Below are 22360 nucleotides of genomic sequence, written 5' to 3'. Positions count from 1 at the left end.
CCTATTTCCTATGCCCCCATATTGTTTATAGATAACCTGAATAAAATATACAATTTGTCAATAGGTTATTAGTATGTACGGAGGATTGAATTTAAATTGTTAGGAAGGGGCTAGAGACTTTTTTGTACGCATTTTTGTATATATTTTTTGTATATTTTTTTACACTTTGTATCTAAGTATTGATATGTAATAGGTGGATTGTATATCTGGATCCATGCCGCTTTTTACACTTATCCTGATCCTTTTTGTGCTAATGATCATTTGACCAGATACCTGTGTATATAAGTCCATTATCACACTATGTTCTTATGCCATGACTAAGGGCTCAACAGCCCGAAACGCGTCGGCGACTGTCTCCTGTACTATTTGTTATTCTGCATATTGAATAAAGCAGCGGATTTTACCTGCCTCTATTGTGCCGGACCTCATCAATTGTTTGTACGCTGCACGTGGAGAGGAACGCCACCTCCCTGGTCGGAGCACTAGAGCAGTGGTAAGGGGGATCGAGCGGAGGACTTGTTCTATTGATTACCAGTATGTGGCGCTCTACAGCTGGTAATATGGTATGTTTGTTATATTTATTGGACACATTGGCTTTTTAACCTCCTGCAGATCTCATGTATAAGGCGCAATTGCTGCATGCGTCATTCATGTAAGGTAAAGGTATGTACATTACAGTGCGTGTGCTCCTTCTTAGCTGAGACTATAAAGATTATATCTCCCTCTGGTATATAAGAATCACTCACTGATTTTCCTACAACCAACATTTAGAGGTTAGTGGCCCTTTAAATGCAATTCGGTGCCCTACATACTAGATGGAGACTCACACCAAAGCTCTGGTCACAAGACTACGACTATGGGGGAGATTTATCCAAACCTGTCCAGAGGAAAAGTTGCTGTGTTGCCCATAGCAACCAATCAGATGGCTTCTTTCATTTTACAGAGGCCTTGTTAAAAATGAAAGAAGCGATCTGATTGGTTGCTATGGGCAACTGGGCAACTTTTCCTCTGCACAGGTTTTAATAAATCTCCCCCTATGTTTATACAGTGACCACCTGACCTACGATGTCCCCGACATACGATCATTTCAGCATACGATCACTCTCAGAGACCATTGCATGTTGAAGGCAGCATCAACATACGATGCTTTTGTATGTCGGGGCCATCGCATAAACGGCTATCCGGCAGCGCAGACTGCTTCAGCTGCCACCGGATAGCCGTTTACGGTGCCCCGTGTGGTCCGCTGACGATCACTTACCTGTCCTCGGGGCTCCGGCGCGTCTTCTTCGGGATCCCCTGCATTGTCGGCGCTCTCCATCATCGTCATCACGTCGCTGCGCACGCCGTCCCGTCATCCATTGGAGCGGCGTGCGTAACGACGTAATGGGGGCGACGGAGAGCGAGGATGCCGGGGAAGCAGAGGCCTTACCGGAGCGTCGGGGACACCCCGGGGACGCGGCGACAGCGATGGAGGGCGACATCCAGGGCAGCGGTGACGAGCGGTGATGGTCCGGAGCGGCGGGGACACGTGAGTATAACCTCCAATACCAGTGGTCTTCAACCTGCGGACCTCCAGATGTTGCAAAACTACAACTCCCAGCATGCCCGGACAGCCGTTGGCTGTCGGGGCATGCTGGGTGTTGTAGTTTTGCAACATCAGGAGGTACGCAGGTTGTAGACCACTGTCCTATACTTTCCATTGCACGGATCCCTCAACATACGATGGTTTCAACAAACGATGGTCCATTTGGAACGGATAACCATCATATGTTGAGGGACCACTGTATATTGTATACTAATACAGTACAGAATGAGACATTATAGAGATTCCTCAGGTATCAGGTACAATGCAACAGGAAAGTTTTCAGACCCTTTTACTTTTTTCACATTTTGTTATGTTGCTCCTTGTTCTAAAATATAAAGAAAAATCAATTTTTTCCTGTCATTCTGCACCCAGTCCCCCATAATAATAAAGTGATAACAAAATGCTAGAAATCTTTGCTAATTTATTGAAAAGGAAAAATAGAATCTCACAGTGACATAAGTATTCATACCCTTTACTCAGGACTTAGGTGAAGCCCCTTTGGCAGTGATTCCGGCCTCCAGTCTTCTTGGGGATGAGGCCACAAGGTTTACACTCCAGGATTTGGGGATTTTCTGCCATTCTTGTCTGCAGATCATCAGGCTGGATGGGGACGGTCGGTGGAAGCCATTTTCAGGTCTCATAGGAGATGTTCAGGCTCTGTCTGTGCCCTCAAGGACATTCACAGAGTTGTCTTGTCTGTGTACTTAGGATCATTGTCTTGTTGGAAGGTGAATCTTCAGCCCAGTCTGAGGTCCAGAGCTCTGAATCATGTTTTCATTATGAATATCTCTGAACTTTGCTTCATTTAGTTTTCTATCAACCCTGACCAGTCTCCCTGCCCCCACAGCATGATGCTGCCCCCACCATGATCACTGTAGGGATGGTATTGGGCAGATGATGGGCAGTGCCTGGTTCCCTCCAGACATGATGCTGCCCCCACCATGATCACTGTAGGGATGGTATTGGGCAGATGATGGGCAGTGCCTGGTTTCCTCCAGACATGATGCTGCCCCCACCATGATCACTGTAGGGATGGTATTGGGCAGATGATGGGCAGTGCCTGGTTCCCTCCAGACATGATGCTGCCCCCACCATGATCACTGTAGGGATGGTATTGGGCAGATGATGGGCAGTGCCTGGTTTCCTCCAGACATGATGCTGCCCCCCACCATGATCACTGTAGGGATGGTATTGGGCAGGTGATGGGCAGTGACTGGTTTCCTCCAGACATGATGCTGCCCCCACCATGATCACTGTAGGGATGGTATTGGGCAGGTGATGGGCAGTACCTGGTTCCCTCCAGACATGATGCTGCCCCCTCCATGATCACTGTAAGGATGGTATTGGGCAGGTGATGTGCAGTGCCTGGTTTCCCCCAGACATGATGCTGCCCCCACCATGAACACTGTAGGGATGGTATTGGGCAGGTGATGGGCAGTGCCTGGTTTCCTCCAGACATGATGCTGCCCCCATCATGATCACTGTAGGGATAGTATTGGGCAGGAGATGGGCAGTACCTGGTTTCCCCCCTCCATGATGCTGCCCCCTCCATGATCACTGTAGGGATGGTATTGGGCAGGTGATGGGCAGTGCCTGATTTCCCCCAGACATGATACTGCCCCCACCATGATCACTGTAGGGATGGTATTGGGCAGGTGATGGGCAGTGCCTGATTTCCCCCAGACATGATGCTGCCCCCACCATGATCACTGTAGGGATGGTATTGGGCCGGTGATGGCAGTGCCTGGTTTCCTCCAGACATGATGCTGCCCCACCAGGATCACTGTAGGGATGGTATTAGGCAGGTGATGGGCAGTGCCTGGTTTCCCCCAGAGCATGATGCTGCCCCCACCATGATCACTGTAGGGATGGTATTGGGCAGGTGATGGGCAGTGCCTGGTTTCCCCCAGACATGATGCTGCCCCCACCATGATCACTGTAGGTATGGTATTGGGCAGGTGATGGGCAGTGCCTGGTTTCCTCCAGACATAATGCTGCCCCCACCATGATCACTGTATGGATGGTATTGGGCAGGTGATGGGCAGTGCCTGGTTTCCTCCAGACATGATGCTGCCCCCACCATGATCACTGTAGGGATGGTATTGGGCAGGTGATGGGCAGTGCCTGATTTCCCCCAGACATGATGCTGCCCCCACCATGATCACTGTAGGGATGGTATTGGGCCGGTGATGGGCAGTGCCTGGTTTCCTCCAGACATGATGCTGCCCCACCAGGATCACTGTAGGGATGGTATTAGGCAGGTGATGGGCAGTGCCTGGTTTCCCCCAGACATGATGCTGCCCCCACCATGATCACTGTAGGGATGGTATTGGGCAGGTGATGGGCAGTGCCTGGTTTCCCCCAGACATGATGCTGCCCCCACCATGATCACTGTAGGTATGGTATTGGGCAGGTGATGGGCAGTGCCTGGTTTCCTCCAGACATAATGCTGCCCCCACCATGATCACTGTATGGATGGTATTGGGCAGGTGATGGGCAGTGCCTGGTTTCCTCCAGACATGATGCTGCCCCCACCATGATCACTGTAGGGATGGTATTGGGCAGGTGATAGGCAGTGCCTGGTTTCCCCCAGACATGATGCTGCCCCCACCATGATCACTGTAGGGATGGTAATGGGCAGGTGATGGGCAGTGCCTGGTTTCTTCCAGACATGATGCTGCCCCCACCATGATCACTGTAGGGATGGTATTGGGCAGGTGATGGGCAGTGCCTGGTTTCTTCCAGACATGATGCTGCCCCCACCATGATCACTGTAGGGATGGTATTGGGCAGGTGATGGGCATTGCCTGGTTTCCTCCACACATGATGCTGCCCCCACCATGATCACTGTAGGGATGGTATTGGGCAGGTGATGGGCAGTGCCTGGTTTCCTCCAGACATGATGCTGCCCCCACCATGATCACTGTAGAGATGGTATTGGGCAGGTGATGGGCAGTGCCTGGTTTCCTCCACACATGATGCTGCCCCCACCATGATCACTGTAGGGATGGTATTGGGCAGGTGATGGGCAGTGCCTGGTTTCCTCCAGATGTGATGCTGCCCCCACCATGATCACTGTAGGGATGGTATTGGGCAGGTGATGGGCAGTGCCTGGTTTCCTCCAGATGTGATGCTGCCCCCACCATGATCACTGTAGGGATGGTATTGGGCAGGTGATGGGCAGTGCCTGGTTTCCTCCAGATGTGATGCATGCTTCACTCACCATTTTATACCTTCTACACAAAGGATCTTTGGAGCTCAGGCAAAGTGACCATTGGGTACTTTGTCTCCTCTCTTACCAAGGCCCTTCTCCCCCTATTACTTAGTTTGAGGGGGGGTTAAAACAGGACTGACAAAACACACAGTGTGAATAAAGACTAAGGCAACACAAAGCAAATGCAGGACGAACTTACACAATACTAAAACCTGACCAATGTACTAAAACAAAGCAGGCTAAAATCTATATATCAAACAAGACAGGTAACCATGGTAAAAACTCAGGACATGTGCTTAAACAGACAACGTGAACATAATAAACCAGACATGGTCAGAATACAGATCTAATTACCAGCACACAGGCCTTTTATACACTCCCAGGGCTGGAGGGTTAACTCTTCCCAAACCAGGGAGAATTAGCACAGAAACTGTTCAGAAACAAAAACAATGGCTGAACAGGACCAAAAGCAGAAAAAATGAAAAAACACAGAAATGGACATTACACAGAATTTTTCTTTGATTTCTCAGAGCAGAAGAATAAAGTTGCATGAAGGTTCTGTCATGCTTTTAAGTGGTCAGTCCCCTCTTGGTGTAGAGATGAACTATATCTGGCCTTACAAGGGGGTAATATATCACAACGTCTTCAAAACTATAAGTATAAAATATAAGATTGATGGTTTCAAGATGGCAACCCCATGACCTGGTGGATCCTCTCTGATTTACGACCAGTTGACACCTTTGCAGGGAGTAGACCCTGGATATTTGGTGTTTGGAGAAAGTTTACCCAAGTGTAGTGAAGTTTTACTATGCCATATGGTCAATGTTCCCCACTGAGTGAAGACTTTAAATAACACAAGGATAACAAGTGGTGAGGAGGTGCTCGGGTTACATTGTGCTCCAGCACTGTGCTCGGCCATGAAGGCCCCTTTTACGAGACCAGGCTTGTGGATTCAGAAGCCGCCATGGACTCTCGGAGGAATCTGGTTTGCATTCTCTTCTGTCTCGTCTGTGGCTTGTCTTGTGGGGACCTTGGGTGGCCGCTGCTAAATATGGACCTTTTGGATGAGGACATCAAGAAAGAAGTTGACCAGGCCCTTCAGATGATCAACCAGCCGGGCTTTCAAGGATGGAGTTTAGAGCTTATCAAACAGGTGAGGAGCGGACACCCAATGGTGGGGTCAGACCTTGAATATCTGAAACATGAGGTCTCTTTAGGTCTATGCAGAGGTTATAGTAGCATCTGAAGGACCAATGGCTTCTCTGCCCCATAAAGGAACAGCTATAGACTATAAATTGTATATGATGGTTACATTGGGCATTAGCATTGGTGTCATGAGCAAAGGTTTTCAGATAAGGCAGTAAAGTAGTTGATCTAAGGTGAACTATACTGAAATCTTGAAGGTCATCTGCTTGCAGCATATGTATCACTTACACCCATCCAGGTAGACGACACATGCAGTTTGGACAATGTGTGGGCTTTAAAGGGGTACTCCAGTGGAAAACAATTTTTTTTTAAATGAACTGGTGACAGAAAGTTAAACAGATTTGTAAATTACTTCTACTTAAAAATCTTAATCCTTCCAGTACTTATCAGCTGCTGTATGATCCACAGGAAGTTCTTTTCTTTTTGAATTTCTTTTCTGTCTGACCACAAGTACTCTCTGCTGACACCTCTGTCTGTGTCAGGAACTGTCCAGAGCAGGAGAGGTTTGCTATGGGGATTTGCTCCTGCTCTTGACAGTTCCTGAAATGGACAGATGTGTCAGCAGAGAGCACTGTGGACAGTACTCTACTGTCCAAGCATTCGGAATATTTTGTTCCGAACGCTTGGAGTGGGGGTCTAGATGTTATGACCACGCCCCTCATTATGTCACACCACGCCTCCTCAATGCAAGTCTATGGGAGGGGGCGTGGGGGCTGATGGGGGCTGCACAGAGATCGCGGGGGTTCCAGCTGCCGCACCCCCGTGATCAGACATCTTATCCCCTATCCTTTGGATAGGGGATAAGATGTCTAGGGGTGGAGTACCCCTTTAAGCAAAGGCATCTATAAGAAAATATCAAAGCTAGAGGTAGGAACCCCCTGCTCCTCCCCGACCACGGCATCCCTTATAACTGTACCCAAAAAGATCATATTTGTGCATAGAAATTTTTTTAAAAAATGATGTATACTACTGAGATTTCTTAGCTTATGCCCCCAGTCATAAGTCCTTTCCAGCTGGATGACAGACGTAGCATGCTAAACTTTGGTTGGGAGGGGGGTCTGTATAGTGACTGCTACTAATGTCACTATTTTATGATTATCTGTTACTCACTAGGTCATGCAAATGCTTTACATGTCATCTTTTTTATGCCTCTCACTTCTGTATTTGGCTTAGCAATCCTTCTGTTCTGCTGCTCACTCATTCTGACATCCACTGCTCAGGAAGGGGCGATGCAAGCACTGAGCCCGCCCTCACTCACCGTGAACTCATTTCTTCCCTGAGTCTGCTGTGCTGGGTCTCTTCATTCAATCACTACAGGCTGCTCTGTAACCCCCTCCTCTCAGTCTGATAGGACAGGAGTGAGCACCTGGAATTTGTACCAGCCTGTACTTCAGCTGGGACAAAGATGCTGCTGTCGCCGGACAGGATTATGTTCCGGATGGTATGGGGACCCCTAGTTGTCTTTTTTTTATAAGCCATTATTTCTATAAAAAAGAAATACTTTTTTTAATGAAGTATATTAGAGGGTTAATGTGTTTGGCCAAGAATTGGAATGCCAACATATTAGAGATGCAGAATGTTTCATTGTGCAATGATCTGCAGACATGTCCTCTAGCTCCCGATTACATTGCTTCCTTCTGCTTTGTTGCAGGCTGCGCCCCGTATGCACATCGGTCTGGTTGAACTTTGGCTTCGGTTCAGGAAACTCCAAAAATTTCAAGATGAAACCTGGAGGAAGATGAAAAGGATGATGAGAACGATGAGGACAATGAGGACGACTTCAGCGTCCTGCCAAGGTGTAATATGTGTAAGGCTGGGTACACACCACGTTTTTGCTATACAGTTCCGTATCAGGTTTTTGATAAAACAGATTCCTCAAAACCTGACTAAACTGTATCGCTGTCGGTTACCGACTCTACCGTAGGGACCGGCTGCACCTCAATGGGGAGGGGGCGCTGTGCTTGGGGAGAAGATGGCTAGAAGGGTGGAGAAGTGTTTAAACTAGGGACTAGGGGGAGGGAACCTACAACATAGAGTAGGAAGATAGTGTAGATAGAGAAGGGGGACTTATTAATGTACCTGGGGGTGGAGCGGAGGGAGGGGTTAGAATAGTTAATAGGGATAGGCTTCACAGGAAGAAAAAACATACACCATTGAATTGCATGTTGACTAATGCCAGAAGTCTGACCAATAAAACTGATGAACTGGAGTGGTTGATGTCTGAGGAGGATTATGACATAGCGGGTATAACAGAGACTTGGTTGGACGATAGCTGTGACTGGGCAGTCAACTTACAGGGTTATAGTCTATTCAGGAAGGATCGGACAAAACGGAAAGGGGGAGGAGTCTGTCTTTATGTAAAGTCCAGTCTGAAGGCCGCACTGTGGGAGGATATATGGGAGGGAAACGATAATGTGGAGCCATTATGGGTAGAAATATATGGAGAGAAAAATAAAAAAATTCTGGTAGTGGTTTGCTATAAGCCACCAAACATAATGGAAGAAGCAGAAGATCAATTAATAAGGCAAATAAACAAGGCAGCAAATCAGAATGATGTGATAATAATGGAGGATATTAACTATCCTGATATAAACTGGAGACTGAGACCTGTGAATCTCATAAAGGAAACAGGTTTCTGACTATAACTAAAGACAATTATCTGTCCCAAATGGTGCAGGGCCCGACCAGAGGGGGCGCCCTACTAGACTTAATATTAACCAACAGACCTGACAGAGTAACTAATGTGCAGGTAGAAGGACACCTAGGAAATAGTGATCAAAATATAATACATTATAACTTGTTCTTCAATAAGGGAATCTCTTGAGGGGCCACAAAAACAAATTAACTTTAGAAAAGCAAAGTTCGATCAACTCAGAGAAGACCTTAACAATATAAAATGGGATAATGTCCTCAAAAACAAGAATACTGACACTAAATGGGAGACTTTTAAAAATATCTTAGATTCTCACTGTAAGATGTATATACCTTATGGGAATAAAAGGGTCAGAAATAAAAGAAAACCAATATGGATGAACAAAAATGTTAAGGGGGCAATAAATGACAAAAATAAAGCATTTAAACTACTAAAACAGGACGGCAGTGAGGAAGCATTAAAAAGGTATAGAGAAAAATGTAAAATATGTAAAAAACAGATAAAAGCCTCAAAAATAGACAGAAAGACTCATTACCAAATGGAGTAAAACTAACCCCAAAATGTTCTTTAACTATATAAATAGCAAAAAGATAAAAAATGTAAGTGTGGGCCCTTTAAAAAATGATGAGGAAGAAATTATAAATGGGGATCAGGAAAAAGCAAATATATTAAACCCAATTCTTCTCCACTGTATTCACCAAGGAAAATTAAATGCCAGGAGAAATACAGCGAGATAAGGTAAACTCCCCAGTACAGGTCACCTGTCTAACCCAGGAAGAAGTACAGGTCACCTGTCTAACCCAGGAAGAAGTACAGTGCCGCCTACAAAAAATCTAAATAGACAAATTGCCAGGTCCAGATGGCATTCACCCCCGTGTTCTAAAGGAATTAAGTAATGTGATAGACAGACCCCTATTTTTAATATTCAGGGACTCTATAGTGACAGGGACTTTTCCCCAGGACTGGCGCAAGGCAAATGTGGTGCCAATATTTAAAAAGGGATCAAAAGGTGACCCCGGGAATTACAGACCTGTTAGTTTAACCTCTGTTGTATCTAAATTGTTTGAGGGTTTCCTAAGAGATGCTATTTTGGAATATCTTGATAAAAATAAATGTATGACCCCATATCAGCATGGATTTATGAGGGATCGGTCCTGTCATCTGATCAGCTTTTATGAGGAGGTGAGCTCCAGACTGGACCAGGAGCAATCGCTGGATGTTGTATATGTGATGGTTAACCTTATGGGTTAACCAAATTTGTGGGAGGAGTCTGGATCCGTATTTAAGCAGGCGGCAGGATTCTGTGGGATGTGCGGGTATTCTTTCCTAGTGCATCATACCATCTCCGGGATATACCTTTTCCGGCCAGCTGGCGTGCTGGTCTCATCGTTCCTGTCAGGTGTCGGCGGTCAGGTAAGGCAGCGCAGTTCAACTGCGCTACGGTGGTTATTTTATTCTTTTACTTTCTCCCCCTGGGTCCGGTCATTATCTGGGTGCCGGGATACCTTGCCGTAGTTGCGGACTCAGAGGGGTAGGTTACGTCCGGAGTCCGGCTGCTCTCCCTTACCACTCGGGTAGCGGCCGGGAGTTTACTTTCGTTTTCGGCCATTGCTGGGGTTACCAGTAGCGGCGCATGCGCATAGTTTTTCGGCTGTGCCGGACACAGTTCATCTGTCTAAGTGTTTGGCTTACAGGTTTCCTGTTGTTTCGTCTTGGGGGGGGGGGGGGGGGTATGTGCAAGGACAGAGGAGATCTATTGCAGAAAGGGGGCATGTTAGGTACTTGTAGTTAGTCTGGAGGTTATGTAATATAGTTACCTGGCTCCTGTTCAGGTGCTGCAGACATGTCAGTATCTGAGGTCTGCTAATTAGGCTAGATAAGTAAGGTGGGGATAGTAATCTGCGATGTCATAGGTTATATCATATTATTACTCTGGTTACGTCTGATGCTTAAAATACATATTTAGGGGTATTCCCTTCATGTTTTTCAGATTCGGTTGATGTGAAGTCCACCAATTCTTCAGAGTATTTTTACGCAGCTTTCAGTATTGTATGTATTTCTTTAGGGATGGGGGAGTTTATTAACGTTGTATGTTTCCGGTTTAGGTTCAATCGTGTTTACTTTTTTAGCCGAGCAGTCATCGCTTACTCCACATATCGGTGTGGTCTTTTTCTGCATCAACTGTGTCTACTATTTTTCGTGTATGTATTGCTTATTTTCTGGATCGGTTCAATTCATACTTATTTTTATAGTGATTGGTTTCTGCAATTTCGGTTTCCTTTTCAGCAGGAGTTTGCGATATATCCTTTCCTCAGTTCCAAAGAATTCCTCCTCCTTTTCAGTACGGTGTATGTATTTATTTCTTATTAAGGGAGATATTATGGTTCCACAGACCTCTTTCGCTGATCTATGCTTCTGATTTTCTCAGGCATAGGTTTTGTTCAGGGGTCATCGTGTTGTCAGATTCAGGTATTGTTGGGGTTGCAGGGGGTTTGGTGATCACACGTTTCAGGGTTATACGTTGAATTTAAAGGCCGGTTTTGGTGTCACACAGTACGGCGTCTCAGCCTTGTATGTATCACGGCTCAGTCAGGTGGATGTTCTTCAGTTTATCACCTCTATCAGTGGTATTGAAATTCACGCTTTCTCCTCTCGCTTCTGCTTGAGGCGGTTTACCGGGTCAGACCTCGATGCCTCATGTTCTTTACGGGCAGAATTTATTCTAAGGTTTTTGGGAGGGGGGGGTCAGTAGAGGTGGATTGCCCTCGTCAATCCTCGCGCCTCATAATCTGACTTAGATAGTTCACTTGTCTCGTCCTGTGCACCCTCTAGAGGCAGGTTGCTTGTCAACCCACGCGCCTCATGTTGTCCTCTTCATGTCTTAATTTACGCTTAGCTCCGGGCTTACGGGTGTTATTGTTGTTGCAGGCAATGTCTATGTGTTCTGAATCCATGGAAGGGACCGCTGTGCCCCCATCACCAGCCAGATCTTCCTCTCAAGGGAGTGCTATGTCGCTCAGAACTTGGACGGTGCCTAAAATTGTTGCTGAGCTTTGCTGTAAGGGCATTCCATATCCAGCCATGGCTAGGAAAGCTGAACTTTATAGAATTCTTTGCTCTCACGGTACTCCGGGGACCAGCGAGCAGTCGGTTAGGGATAATGTGTCTCTGGTGCAAATTCATACCATGTTAAATACGCTGACAGCTTCTATGCAAGAGATGCAAGACAGAATGGCGGGTCTTGAGGCTCGTTCTAACGCAACTGCTCCCACAGTAGTCGCTGGCCCACTAGCTGCCACTAGGCAGGCAACAACTTCCGAGGGAGCTGGCACTCCGGGTACATCAGCTGTGGCTGTCGCAGATCCAGCACCTATTCCCAAGGCACAGACTGTGCCCTCGGTACCCGAGGTCCCAGTTCCAGTGGCTCTTGTAAATTCCACTATCAGGAAAGACATCTTGGATGGCAAAGATGTCAATCTGGCATCACTCCTGATTGCCTCACAGGATATCCTGGACAACAGAACTTTCACGTGTGGGGAAGTTTCGGTCACCGTTAAAGCCAGGGACCCCAGGTTGAGCAGGAAGTTGAACTTGCCGGAATTTGTCTTGGCTTTTGGGCTGTTCCAGGAAGTTCTGTGCTCTGCTCACCCAAGTAGGAGAGGTGAACTTGATCTGTACCTGCACAAGTTGGTCGACCTAGGCTATAAGTATGGAGGGTATTCTTTCTATGATTATCATCGGTTGTTTTCGGCAAAAGCAGCTGCAACTCTTTCCCAGTTCCAGGGCACCAATTGGACAGTATTAGATACCGAACTTTTTTGCAGACATTTTGCGGGCCTCAGGGCTCCACTCTGCAGGGTCTGTCAGTCTTCGACCCACGCCACCAATTGGTGTTCCTCTTCTGGTGAGGTAGCGTCTGCAACTGAAGGGGCAGCAGCCAAAACGCAACCATGTCCTACAGTTGATAAATTGGGCAGGCCAGTGCATTATTTGGGCAACGCCCAGATTTGTAATAATTTTAATTTATCAGCTTGCCGCTTCAGTCAATGTAGGCTCCTGCACATCTGCTGTATTTGCCATAGGGCCCATCCTAAAACTCAGTGTCCCAAGAGGTCTGGTGCCGAGGCATGACTAGGCAGGGTTAATCCTGATGTGCTCAGGTCATTTCTGTACGGCCATCCGTCTCTGGATTTTGTGAACTTTCTATGTGAAGGTTTCATTCATGGGTTCAATACGGGTATGGTTTGCGTACCTCACGAGACGTATGAATGTAGGAATCTTCAATTGGCACAGAGTTGTCCAGAAGTAGTGGCAGAACTCCTTAATAATGAAGTACGTAAAGGTTTTGTGATAGGACCATTTGAAAGGGCTCCCTTTAATAAATGGAGGGTTAGCCCGATCGGGGTTGCATGCGGGAAATTCTCCAATAAATTCTGATTAATCTATAATTTGTCAGCTCCTCATTCAAGCAGTACTCCGAGCATTAATTCTCTCATATCTTCAGAGGAAGTCATGTTAAAATACACTTCAGTGGACTCAGCAATTCAACGTATCTTGAAGCTAGGGGCAGGCACATGGCTCTCAAAAGCAGATATCTCCGATGCCTTTAAGCTGTTGCCCATACGACCCACTCTTTGGCCGTGGCACAGCATTATATGGCACGGACAATACTATTTTGCGACCCGTCTGACTTTGGATCTAAGAGCAGTCCATGGTTATTTGATTCCTTTGCCATAGCTCTTGAGTGGATATTGACCAATCACTGGTCTTGCAAAAACGTCCTTCATTACTTGGATGACTTCCTTTTGCTGGAAGCCCCTTTTTGTGAGCCTAGAGACTTGGGAACTCTTTTGCATGTTTCCAGGAGTCTCAACGTTCCTATAACTGACAGAAAGGTGGAGGGTCCTTCTACAACCATTACTTATTTGGGAGTTGTCCTTGATACGGTTAGGTTAGAAGCAAGCCTTCCTCAAGACAAACTTGTACGGATTCGTACAGTCTTGTACAATTTTTCTCACAATATGGTGACCAACAGACAACAGCTGCAGAGTCTGCTGGGAATGCTTAACTTTGCAATGAGGATCATCCCTCAAGGGAGAACATTTATCTCTAGACTTCTGGCCCTGTTGCCATCCGCCCCTGATGCTGACTCCCCTGTGGTGCTTGATCAAGCAGCCCGGGCAGACTTGATCATGTGGGATCAGTATTTGTCAGACTGGAATGGGGTTGCTATGTTTATCCCGAAGGCTGGTCAATTTTCCCCGGTGGTGATATCTGATGCTGCGGCTACAGCCGGTTACGCTGCTATTTTTGTGTCTCATTGGTTTTCAGAGGCTTGGCCCACCTCAGCCCTTTTTGAAATTGTCCCTATTGTTGCCGCAGATCAGAACTGGGGTCATCTTTGGCAGGGTCAGACCGTAGTGTTCTTTATGGATAATACTGCTACTAGGGATGCTACTGCAAAGGCAGATCAAAATCACTGAGTATCATGTCCTTTTTAAGGAAATTAATTCACACCGCGCTAATGCATAAGTTTCACATTGAATGTGTACATATTGAGGGTAAGAGAAATCTGGCAGCCGATGTCTTGTCACACTTTAACTTCCAGGCTTTCCAGCAAGTTATGCCAGAAGCGGACAGGTTGGCCTCTACAGCACCTCCGTTCAACACCCTGATGCTGGATTGAGCACGTTGCATGCCGGAGCAATTAACTTAATCAATCAGTCATTAGCTTCAACCACGGCTAGGTCATACAGTACAGCTTGGAAGGCTTTTGTTAGGTTCCAACAATTACATCCTTCTTCTTCCCCTTTCTGCATCCAATATGTCCTAGCTTTTGTGTATTTTTGCCACACTTCATTAAAGCTGTCTCACAACTCTATAGGTTGTACTTGGCAGGGGTCCAACATCATCACTCCCTCAGTAATCCTAGCTCCCCTTCCAAAATCAGCTCGCATGCAGTCAAGGCTGCCCTTAAGGGTATCTTGAAATCTGATAAACCGAAACCTCCAGGCAGGGTACCATTATTGATTGCCACTTTCCAGAATATCAGTACGGCACTGGACAACAATCCATTTGGTTTTAGAGGGAGTTTGGTTCTTAAGGCTGCTATTTATTTAGGGTTCTATGGGTTCCTCCGGCCAGGAGAATTTACAAAGACCAATTACGGCACTGATACTCTGCAAATCAGACACTTGGCCCCTACTGGTTCAGGATATTATCTTTTGCTTGATCACACGAAAACACAACAAGTTAAGCAAACTCAGGTGGAGTACTTTCCTACCAATAACCCTTGGTGCCCAGTCAGGGTTTTTCATCAACTATTAGCGTCACTCAGGGGTCAAGCCCCGGAGTCACCATTACTCCCTTTTCCAAAACTAGCACTTACCTCTAAAGATCTCATCAAACATGTAAGAATTTTGGCACGCAGCTCCGGGGTTAACCCTGCTTCCATTTCTGGGCATTCATTCAGAATGGGGCGGCGTCTTCGGCTTCTAAGCAAAGGGTGCCCGCGCATATCATCAAAAGATTAGGACGATGGAACTCACAATGTTATCAATTATATATCCCCAATCCGCAGGTTGAAATTGCTGAGGCCTTCAATTTGTTGGCCAGTGTCTAATTGATGTTTAATACAATAAAATTACCTTTTCCTACAAGTTGGTGTTTTGCCCACTTCTTACCTCAGGCTACTCCATACGGCCAACCGGGCACACACCAGGCCTAGGATAAGTTGGTAGGGTTATGCACGTGACCAAAGTAAGAATCTGACCATAAGTGATGGTTAACCTTATGGGTTAACCAAATTTGTGGGAGGAGTCCGGATCCGTATTTAAGCAGGCTGCAGGATTCTGGGGGATGTGCGGGTATTCTTTCTCCCGCCCACTTCTCTCTTATTTTTAGCATATACATTACACATCATTTGGGTAGCCCACTTCTTACCTCAGGCTACTCCATACGGCCAACCGGGCACACACCAGGCCTAGGATAAGTTGGTAGGGTTATGCATGTGACCAAAGAAAGAATCTGACCATAAATGGATTTTTCCAAAGCATTTGATACAGTGCCACATAAAAGGTTGGTGCATAAAATGAGAAGGATGGGGCTGGTGGTGAATGTGTGCAAGTGGGTAAGTAACTGGCTCAATGATAGGAAACAGAGGGTGGTTATTAATGCGTTTTTTCAACACGTTTTTTAATCCGGACCAAAAACCATGGTAGGCTACGGTTTTGGGTACAGGGGAAAAAACTGACAAAACCGTACAGGATGCAAAATGGACACAACCTGATGCATTGTTTTGGCATACGGTTTTCAAAGGAGAGTCAATGCATATGGTTTTCAATACGGTTCCGTACGGTTTTAACATTTAAAACATATACGGGAACCGTATTGCAAAAATGTGGTGTGAACCAAGCCTAACATAAAACTTGGGAAACCATGGCAAAACAGATAGGGAGAACTCGCGTTATTTATGGTAAAATCTTTGTTGTGGTTCGTGGCTTGGGGTAAGCCATGTGTCTCAGGGAGTGTAGACTCAAAATGTCCAATCAAACCATGTGGTCAGTGAATACAATATATTCACAAAGCCCAGGTACATTAGACACTTTAAAGGGGTACTCCGCTGCTCAGCGTTCGGAACAAACTGTTGTGACGTCATAGCCCTGCCCCCTCAATGCAAGTCTATAGGAGGGGGCGTGACAGCGTCACGCCCCCTCCCATAGACTTGCATCGAGGGGGTGGGGTGTGACGTCACGAGCTCCCGGCGCCGGCTCCAGCGTTCGTAACAGTTTGTTTCAAACGCTGAGCCGCGGAGTACCCCTTTAAATCAGTGAAGCTTATGGGCATAAAAACACAAATATAGCAAATAAAATGTATGTCATATTCATATCCATAACAATCTTCATCCTCACAATCCTGCCCCCAGGAATGGTGAGGATGTGAAGTTTGTAAGGTGTCCCCGCCGCCCCTGTACGTAGTCCCCTGGCCAGGAAGATAGCCCCGTCTTCTGGGCTGTAATCACGCCCCCTCCTTGTGATTGACAGCCCACATCACCGTTCTGCTTCGTCTGCCATGGGAGCAGAACAGTGACATGGGGTGTTAATGACGTGGAGAGGGTGTGATTACAGGACTAGGTAAGTATAGCTCCCCGCCTAGGGGACTACGTACAGGGGCGGCAGGGGACACCTTTCAAACTTCCTATCCTCACCATCCCTGTGGGTAGGAACTTCCCCCAGGAATGGTTATGATGAAGATTTTACCGTATATCATGTTGCTAACGTTATATATGGTACAATCTGATGCTTGGTTCCCTTTAAAGGGGTACTCCATTACACACATCTTATCCCCTATCCAAAGGACCGATGGAGGGGGCATGGCGTGATGTCATGAATGCGGAAGCTGCAAGCTTCACGCCCCCCTCAATGCAAATCTATGGGCATGACGTGGGCATGACGTGGGCATCCGTGGGCATGACGGCACGAAGGGTGTGGCCAACCCAAGAAAAGCGAGAAAACAGCATTCAGAACATTTTGTTCCGAACGCTGGCCGGTGGAGTACCCCTTTAAAGGACAACTGCAGTGGTAAACATTTATATATGCCCGTGCCGTCGGCGTATCACCGGCCGTAGTGATGTCCCACCCCGGTCGGTGATACTCTGAGCCCACTGTCATGTAAGAAGCCGGCCAGAGCTCCTTACATGACAGTGGGCTCAGCCTATCACCAGCCGGGGCAGGACATCGCTACGGCCGGTGATACGTCAACGGCTCTGCGGCGTCCCCGTCCCCAGGAAGTGGAATGACATCAGCACTGCCGGACCGTGAGGCCTGTGCCGGACCAACGGAGGCTCGTAGGAAGGTATGTATGAGTTTATTTTGTTTATTTTTGAGGCCTGGGCACGGGCATATATAAATGTGTACCACTACAGTTGTCCTTTAAGTGAGACAAGGAGCCGGTGCATTGCCGTGGAATGAGATTTGCCATAGAATGAGATGGTCCGCCTCCATCACATCCTATTGGCTCTCTCTTGTCACGTGACATATTTAAACGTCACGCATCGATGCGCACAGCATTGTCAATTTGGCTATCACAGAGAGAGGATCTCCTCACCCTGTGATAGCTGAAGCTGTACGGAGCTCTCATGGCCTCTGTGGCCCGACAGAAGTTCACACATGTACGCAGCTCATACGGCTGCCTCATATACATTTACTGTTGATCCACAGCGCTATCGGGATCCCTATGCCCGATGGCGCTGTCATCAGGATCCCCACGCCCGCAGCTCTACACCCCGTCCCCCGCAGCTGTACTTCCCGTCCCCCGCATCTCTACTCCCCGTCCCCCGCAGCTCTACTCCCCGTCCCCCGCATCTCTACTCCCCGTCCCCCGCAGCTCTACTCCCCGTCCCCCGCAGCTCTACTCCCCGTCCCCCGGAGCTCTACTCCCCGTCCCCTGTGAACGCTCAGGGAGCGATCCACAGCGCTATGGGGATTCCTATTCCTGATGCCGCTGTCATCAGTGTGCGTCCCCGCGAGCGCCCCATGCCCGCAGCTGTACTCCCCGTCCTCCGCCCCCCGCAGCTGTACTCCCCGTCCTCCGCCCCCCGCAGCTGTACTCCCCGTCCCGTTAACGCTCAGGGAACGGGGAACAGAAAGTAGAGCATCGGGCGCAGGTAAAGTAGTACTGCGCATGCGCAGCACTACGCGAATAACTTAACCTGCGCCCAATGCTCTGCTTTCTGTTCCCCGTTCCCTGAGCGTTAACGGGACGGGGAGTAGAGCTACGGAGGGACGGGGAGTACAGCTGCGGGCATGGGGCGCTCGCGGGGACGCACACTGATCACAGCGCCATCGGGCGTAGGAATCCCCATAGCGCTGTGGATCGCTCCCTGAGCGTTCACAGGGGACGGGGAGTAGAGCTGCGGGGGACGGGGAGTAGAGCTGCGGGGGACGGGGAGTAGAGATGCGGGGGACGGGGTGTAGAGCTGCGGGCGTGGGGATCCTGATGACAGCGCCATCGGGCATAGGGATCCCGATAGCGCTGTGGATCAACAGTAAATGTATATGAGGCAGCCGTATGAGCTGCGTACATGTGTGAACTTCTGTCGGGCCACAGAGGCCATGAGAGCTCCGTACAGCTTCAGCTATCACAGGGTGAGGAGATCCTCTCCCTGTGATAGCCAAACTGACACTACTGTGCGCATCGATGTGTGACGTTTAAATATGTCACGTGACAAGAGAGAGCCAATAGGATGTGATGGAGGCGGACCATCTCATTCTATGGCAAATCTCATTCCACGGCAATGCACCGGCTAGCAGTCACATGATATCGGCAACCTTAGTCGGCACTGGTAAACAGATATTTCTGATTGCAGGATGAGACTGTCATTAAGATATCACTTTGATATATTGGGTTTCATATAGTAATAACTAGTTTATGCAAATCTACACAATTAGCTAATACATAGTTTTACAAAAATCTGATTACTATGGCAGGAATGGACATGGAAAGAACTTTATATCAAGCGAAGGTTCCTTGTTCCTCGACTGCCAATGAGTCCATTCGTTGACTGAACTGAGACATACGGTGTTCATTTTAGGACATCGTCAGTCGTCAGACGTAACTCCGTCCTCCGTCAAGTGAAACGGCATCCCGCCTCCTCCCTTGGACCAATCGCGATCAGTCGTCAGTCGCAACTCCGTCCTCCGTCATGGGAAACGGCGTCCCGCCTCCTCCCTCGCACCAATCGCCATCATCCTTCAGCCACAACTCCATCCTCCCTCATACGAAACTCCCTCGTCCAAAACGCCGTCATGTCTCAGACGACTCTCCCTCCCTTGCAACTTCCTGCCGCATAGCAGAGCCGACGCTGCACAGCATGTATAGCAGAGTCGAAACTGTGAAACTTGCACATGTACTACAGACATTACATGTTCTACAGAGTCTGTATAGTAGAGCCAACACTGAATAGCGTGTACAGCAGAACCCGTAGAGCAGAGACAACACTGAATAGCATGTACAGCAGAACCCGTAGAGCAGAGACAACACTGAATAGCATGTACAGCAGAACCCGTAGAGCAGAGACAACACTGAATAGCATGTACAGCAGAACCCGTAGAGCAGAGACAACACTGAATAATATGTACAGCAGAACCCATAGAGCAGAGCCGACACTGAATAACATGTACAGCAGAACCTGTAGAGCAGAGCCAACACTGAATAACATGTACAGCAGAACCCGTAGAGCAGAGACAACACTGAATAATATGTACAGCAGAACCCGTAGAGCAGAGCCGACACTGAATAACATGTACAGCAGAACCCGTAGAGCAGAGCCAGCATTGAATAGCGTGTACAGCAGAACCCGTAGAGCAGAGACAACACTGAATAGCATGTACAGCAGAACCCGTAGAGCAGAGACAACACTGAATAACATGTACAGCAGAACCCGTATAGCAGAGCCGACACTGAATAGCATGTACAGCAGAACCCATAGAGCAGAGCCGACACTGAATAACATGTACAGCAGAACCCGTAGAGCAGAGCCGACACTGAATAACATGTACATCAGAACCCGTAGAGCAGAGCCGACACTGAATAACATGTACAGCAGAACCCGTAGAGCAGAGCCAGCATTGAATAGCGTGTACAGCAGGACCCGTACAGCAAAGAGCCGACACTGACTCGGTTCTGCTACACGTCAGGAAAGTATTTCATCTGGGGGATGACGGAGTTTCAGATGAGAGACTTTAGGATGACAAAGGAGGGAGGAGGGAGTTGCGGCTGATGCCTGCCGGAGATTGGCCCGAGGGAGGAGGCGGGACGCTGTTTCACCTGATGGAGGACGGAGTTACGTCTGTCGATGTCCTAAAATGGACACCGTGGAGGCGGCTAGTCACATGATATCAGCAATCTCAGTGAGCACTAGTAATCAGATTTTCCTAATTATGGGATGAGATTTCATTCTGACATACTGGGTTTCACATGTGAGTATGTAATTGATTGCGCTATTTTTCAGAACTGAAAGACAAAGTCAGGGACACTGCGGTCCAAGTGCCGGAGCGGTTGGGAACGATCGAGAAACGCGTGGAAATAATAGACGGGAGGATGAAGAATATGGAGGATGCGCACAAAGAAGAATGTGCAAACAGAACGCATCATCTAGAAGAGAAAAAGATCTCAGACCAGCTGCCTAAGAAGGCATGCCACGGAGAGCCACGTGCCATCAGTGCCCTGGGGCCAGGGAGAGGTAGAGCCAGCACTACCCAGCTCGCCCACAAGGTGGCAGCTCTCACCGAGTTACTAAACGGGCACAATGAGTTGCTGGTGGAATTGTATCAGAGGATGACTGAACTGGAGGGAACACGACGCGCAAAAGTCACACTGCAAGATGGGAGCGGAGATGGACGCTAAACGCAGACGGCCTGGTGTGTCGGGAGCCAGGGCATGTGACCGCAAGAGTAATGACCTCTAGGAAGGCTACAACGCACTACATCATGTCTTATCCTCCAGTCACATCCAGAGCAGCAGCATAATTCTGATATCTGAAGCTTACACACACCGGCTACATGTAAGCTGAGATACTTTATACCAGTCTTTCCCAACCAGGGTGCCTCCAGCTGTTGCAAAACTACAACTCCCAGCATGCCCGGACAGCCGTTTGCTTATTTCACATAATGCATTAGTTTAGACCAGGGCTTTCCAAACTAGGTGTAGTAAGTAGTCAGCCATAGTCCCCGGGTGTGTTTGGCAGGACCGTTCTGTCCCAGTCGACACTAGTCACTATAATTAAAGAAGAAGTGTCACGAGAAAAAACTTTGGATTTGGGATAAGTTTTAGATTTTGGAGCCCCGGCTCGCATTCACAGTGGTGCGTCATGCCATGCCCCCTCCATATAGCTATGGGAGAGCCGAAGATTGCTGAATACTTAAAGACCACCTAGATGGTCCAATAATACCCTTAAGTTCCCAACCGTCAACTTATTATGAATTTAATCCTAAATTATAAGGACTTTATTGAACTGATCCATAAACTAAATAAGGAATAATAAAGAATAACGAAATCACACTCTTAAGAGCACTGCATCTATAACAGCCTGTTTGGTTATTGATTCAGTGTTGGGCAAGGCCCACATGGGCCACATGCCTCTTGACAAAGCCACTGAGGTGGCGAAACGTTGAGGGGGCAGTGTTTTTTGGTTTTAACTAGCTGCATGCTCCAGCCAAAGTAGAAAGGGACATTATCTGCAGAATGGCCCCTACAAATCAGATAACATAAGGAGCTATTTTTAGCCCAACATTGAATCAACAGGCTGTTATGCATGCAGTACTTTTAAGAGTGTGATTTTGTTATTCTTTATTATTCCTTATTTAGTTTATGGACCAGTTCAATAAAGTCCTTATAATTTAGGATTAAATTCATAATAAGTTGACGGTTGGGAACTTAAGGGTATTATTGGACCATCTAGATGGTCTTTAAGTATTGTATGAATTCCCCCTCCAACCGTTGGTCTCATTCCTAAGTGTGAAGATTGCCGAATGGCTTTCCCATAGAGCTATATGAAGGGTGCGTGGCGGACCCTGCTTTTGGCGAGGGTCGTGAAGCACCGCTGTGAAGGAGAGCCGGGGCTCCAAATAGGAGAACGTGGGGGGCCCCAGAGCTCTGACCCCCCGCAATCTAAAATTATCCCCTATCCTTCGCATAAGGTATA

General features: G+C 47.7%; 1 protein-coding gene across 3 annotated transcripts; it reads left to right on the top strand.

The window, feature by feature from the left end:
- Positions 1-625: 625 nt before the first annotated feature.
- On the top strand, positions 626-21537 carry LOC130285559 (uncharacterized). Of its 3 annotated transcripts, none has more exons than XM_056537118.1 (3): positions 626-663; positions 7657-7801; positions 20669-21537. In XM_056537118.1, the coding sequence occupies exons 1-3, from the start codon at positions 640-642 to the stop codon at positions 21061-21063; spliced, it is 564 nt and encodes a 187-aa protein (XP_056393093.1). In that variant the 5' UTR covers positions 626-639; the 3' UTR covers positions 21064-21537. The 3 variants fall into 3 exon arrangements, with proteins under 3 accessions (XP_056393093.1, XP_056393094.1, XP_056393092.1); XM_056537119.1 differs by lacking the exon at positions 626-663 and adding an exon at positions 689-773; XM_056537117.1 differs by lacking the exon at positions 626-663 and adding an exon at positions 1054-1528.
- The last annotated feature ends 823 nt before the right edge of the window (positions 21538-22360 follow it).

Source organism: Hyla sarda, chromosome 8 (genome assembly GCF_029499605.1).
Source record: "Hyla sarda isolate aHylSar1 chromosome 8, aHylSar1.hap1, whole genome shotgun sequence".
NCBI lineage: Eukaryota > Metazoa > Chordata > Amphibia > Anura > Hylidae > Hyla > Hyla sarda.
The sequence above is the reverse complement of the archived record's forward strand: the minus strand, read 5'-3'. Positions and strand labels throughout refer to the sequence as shown.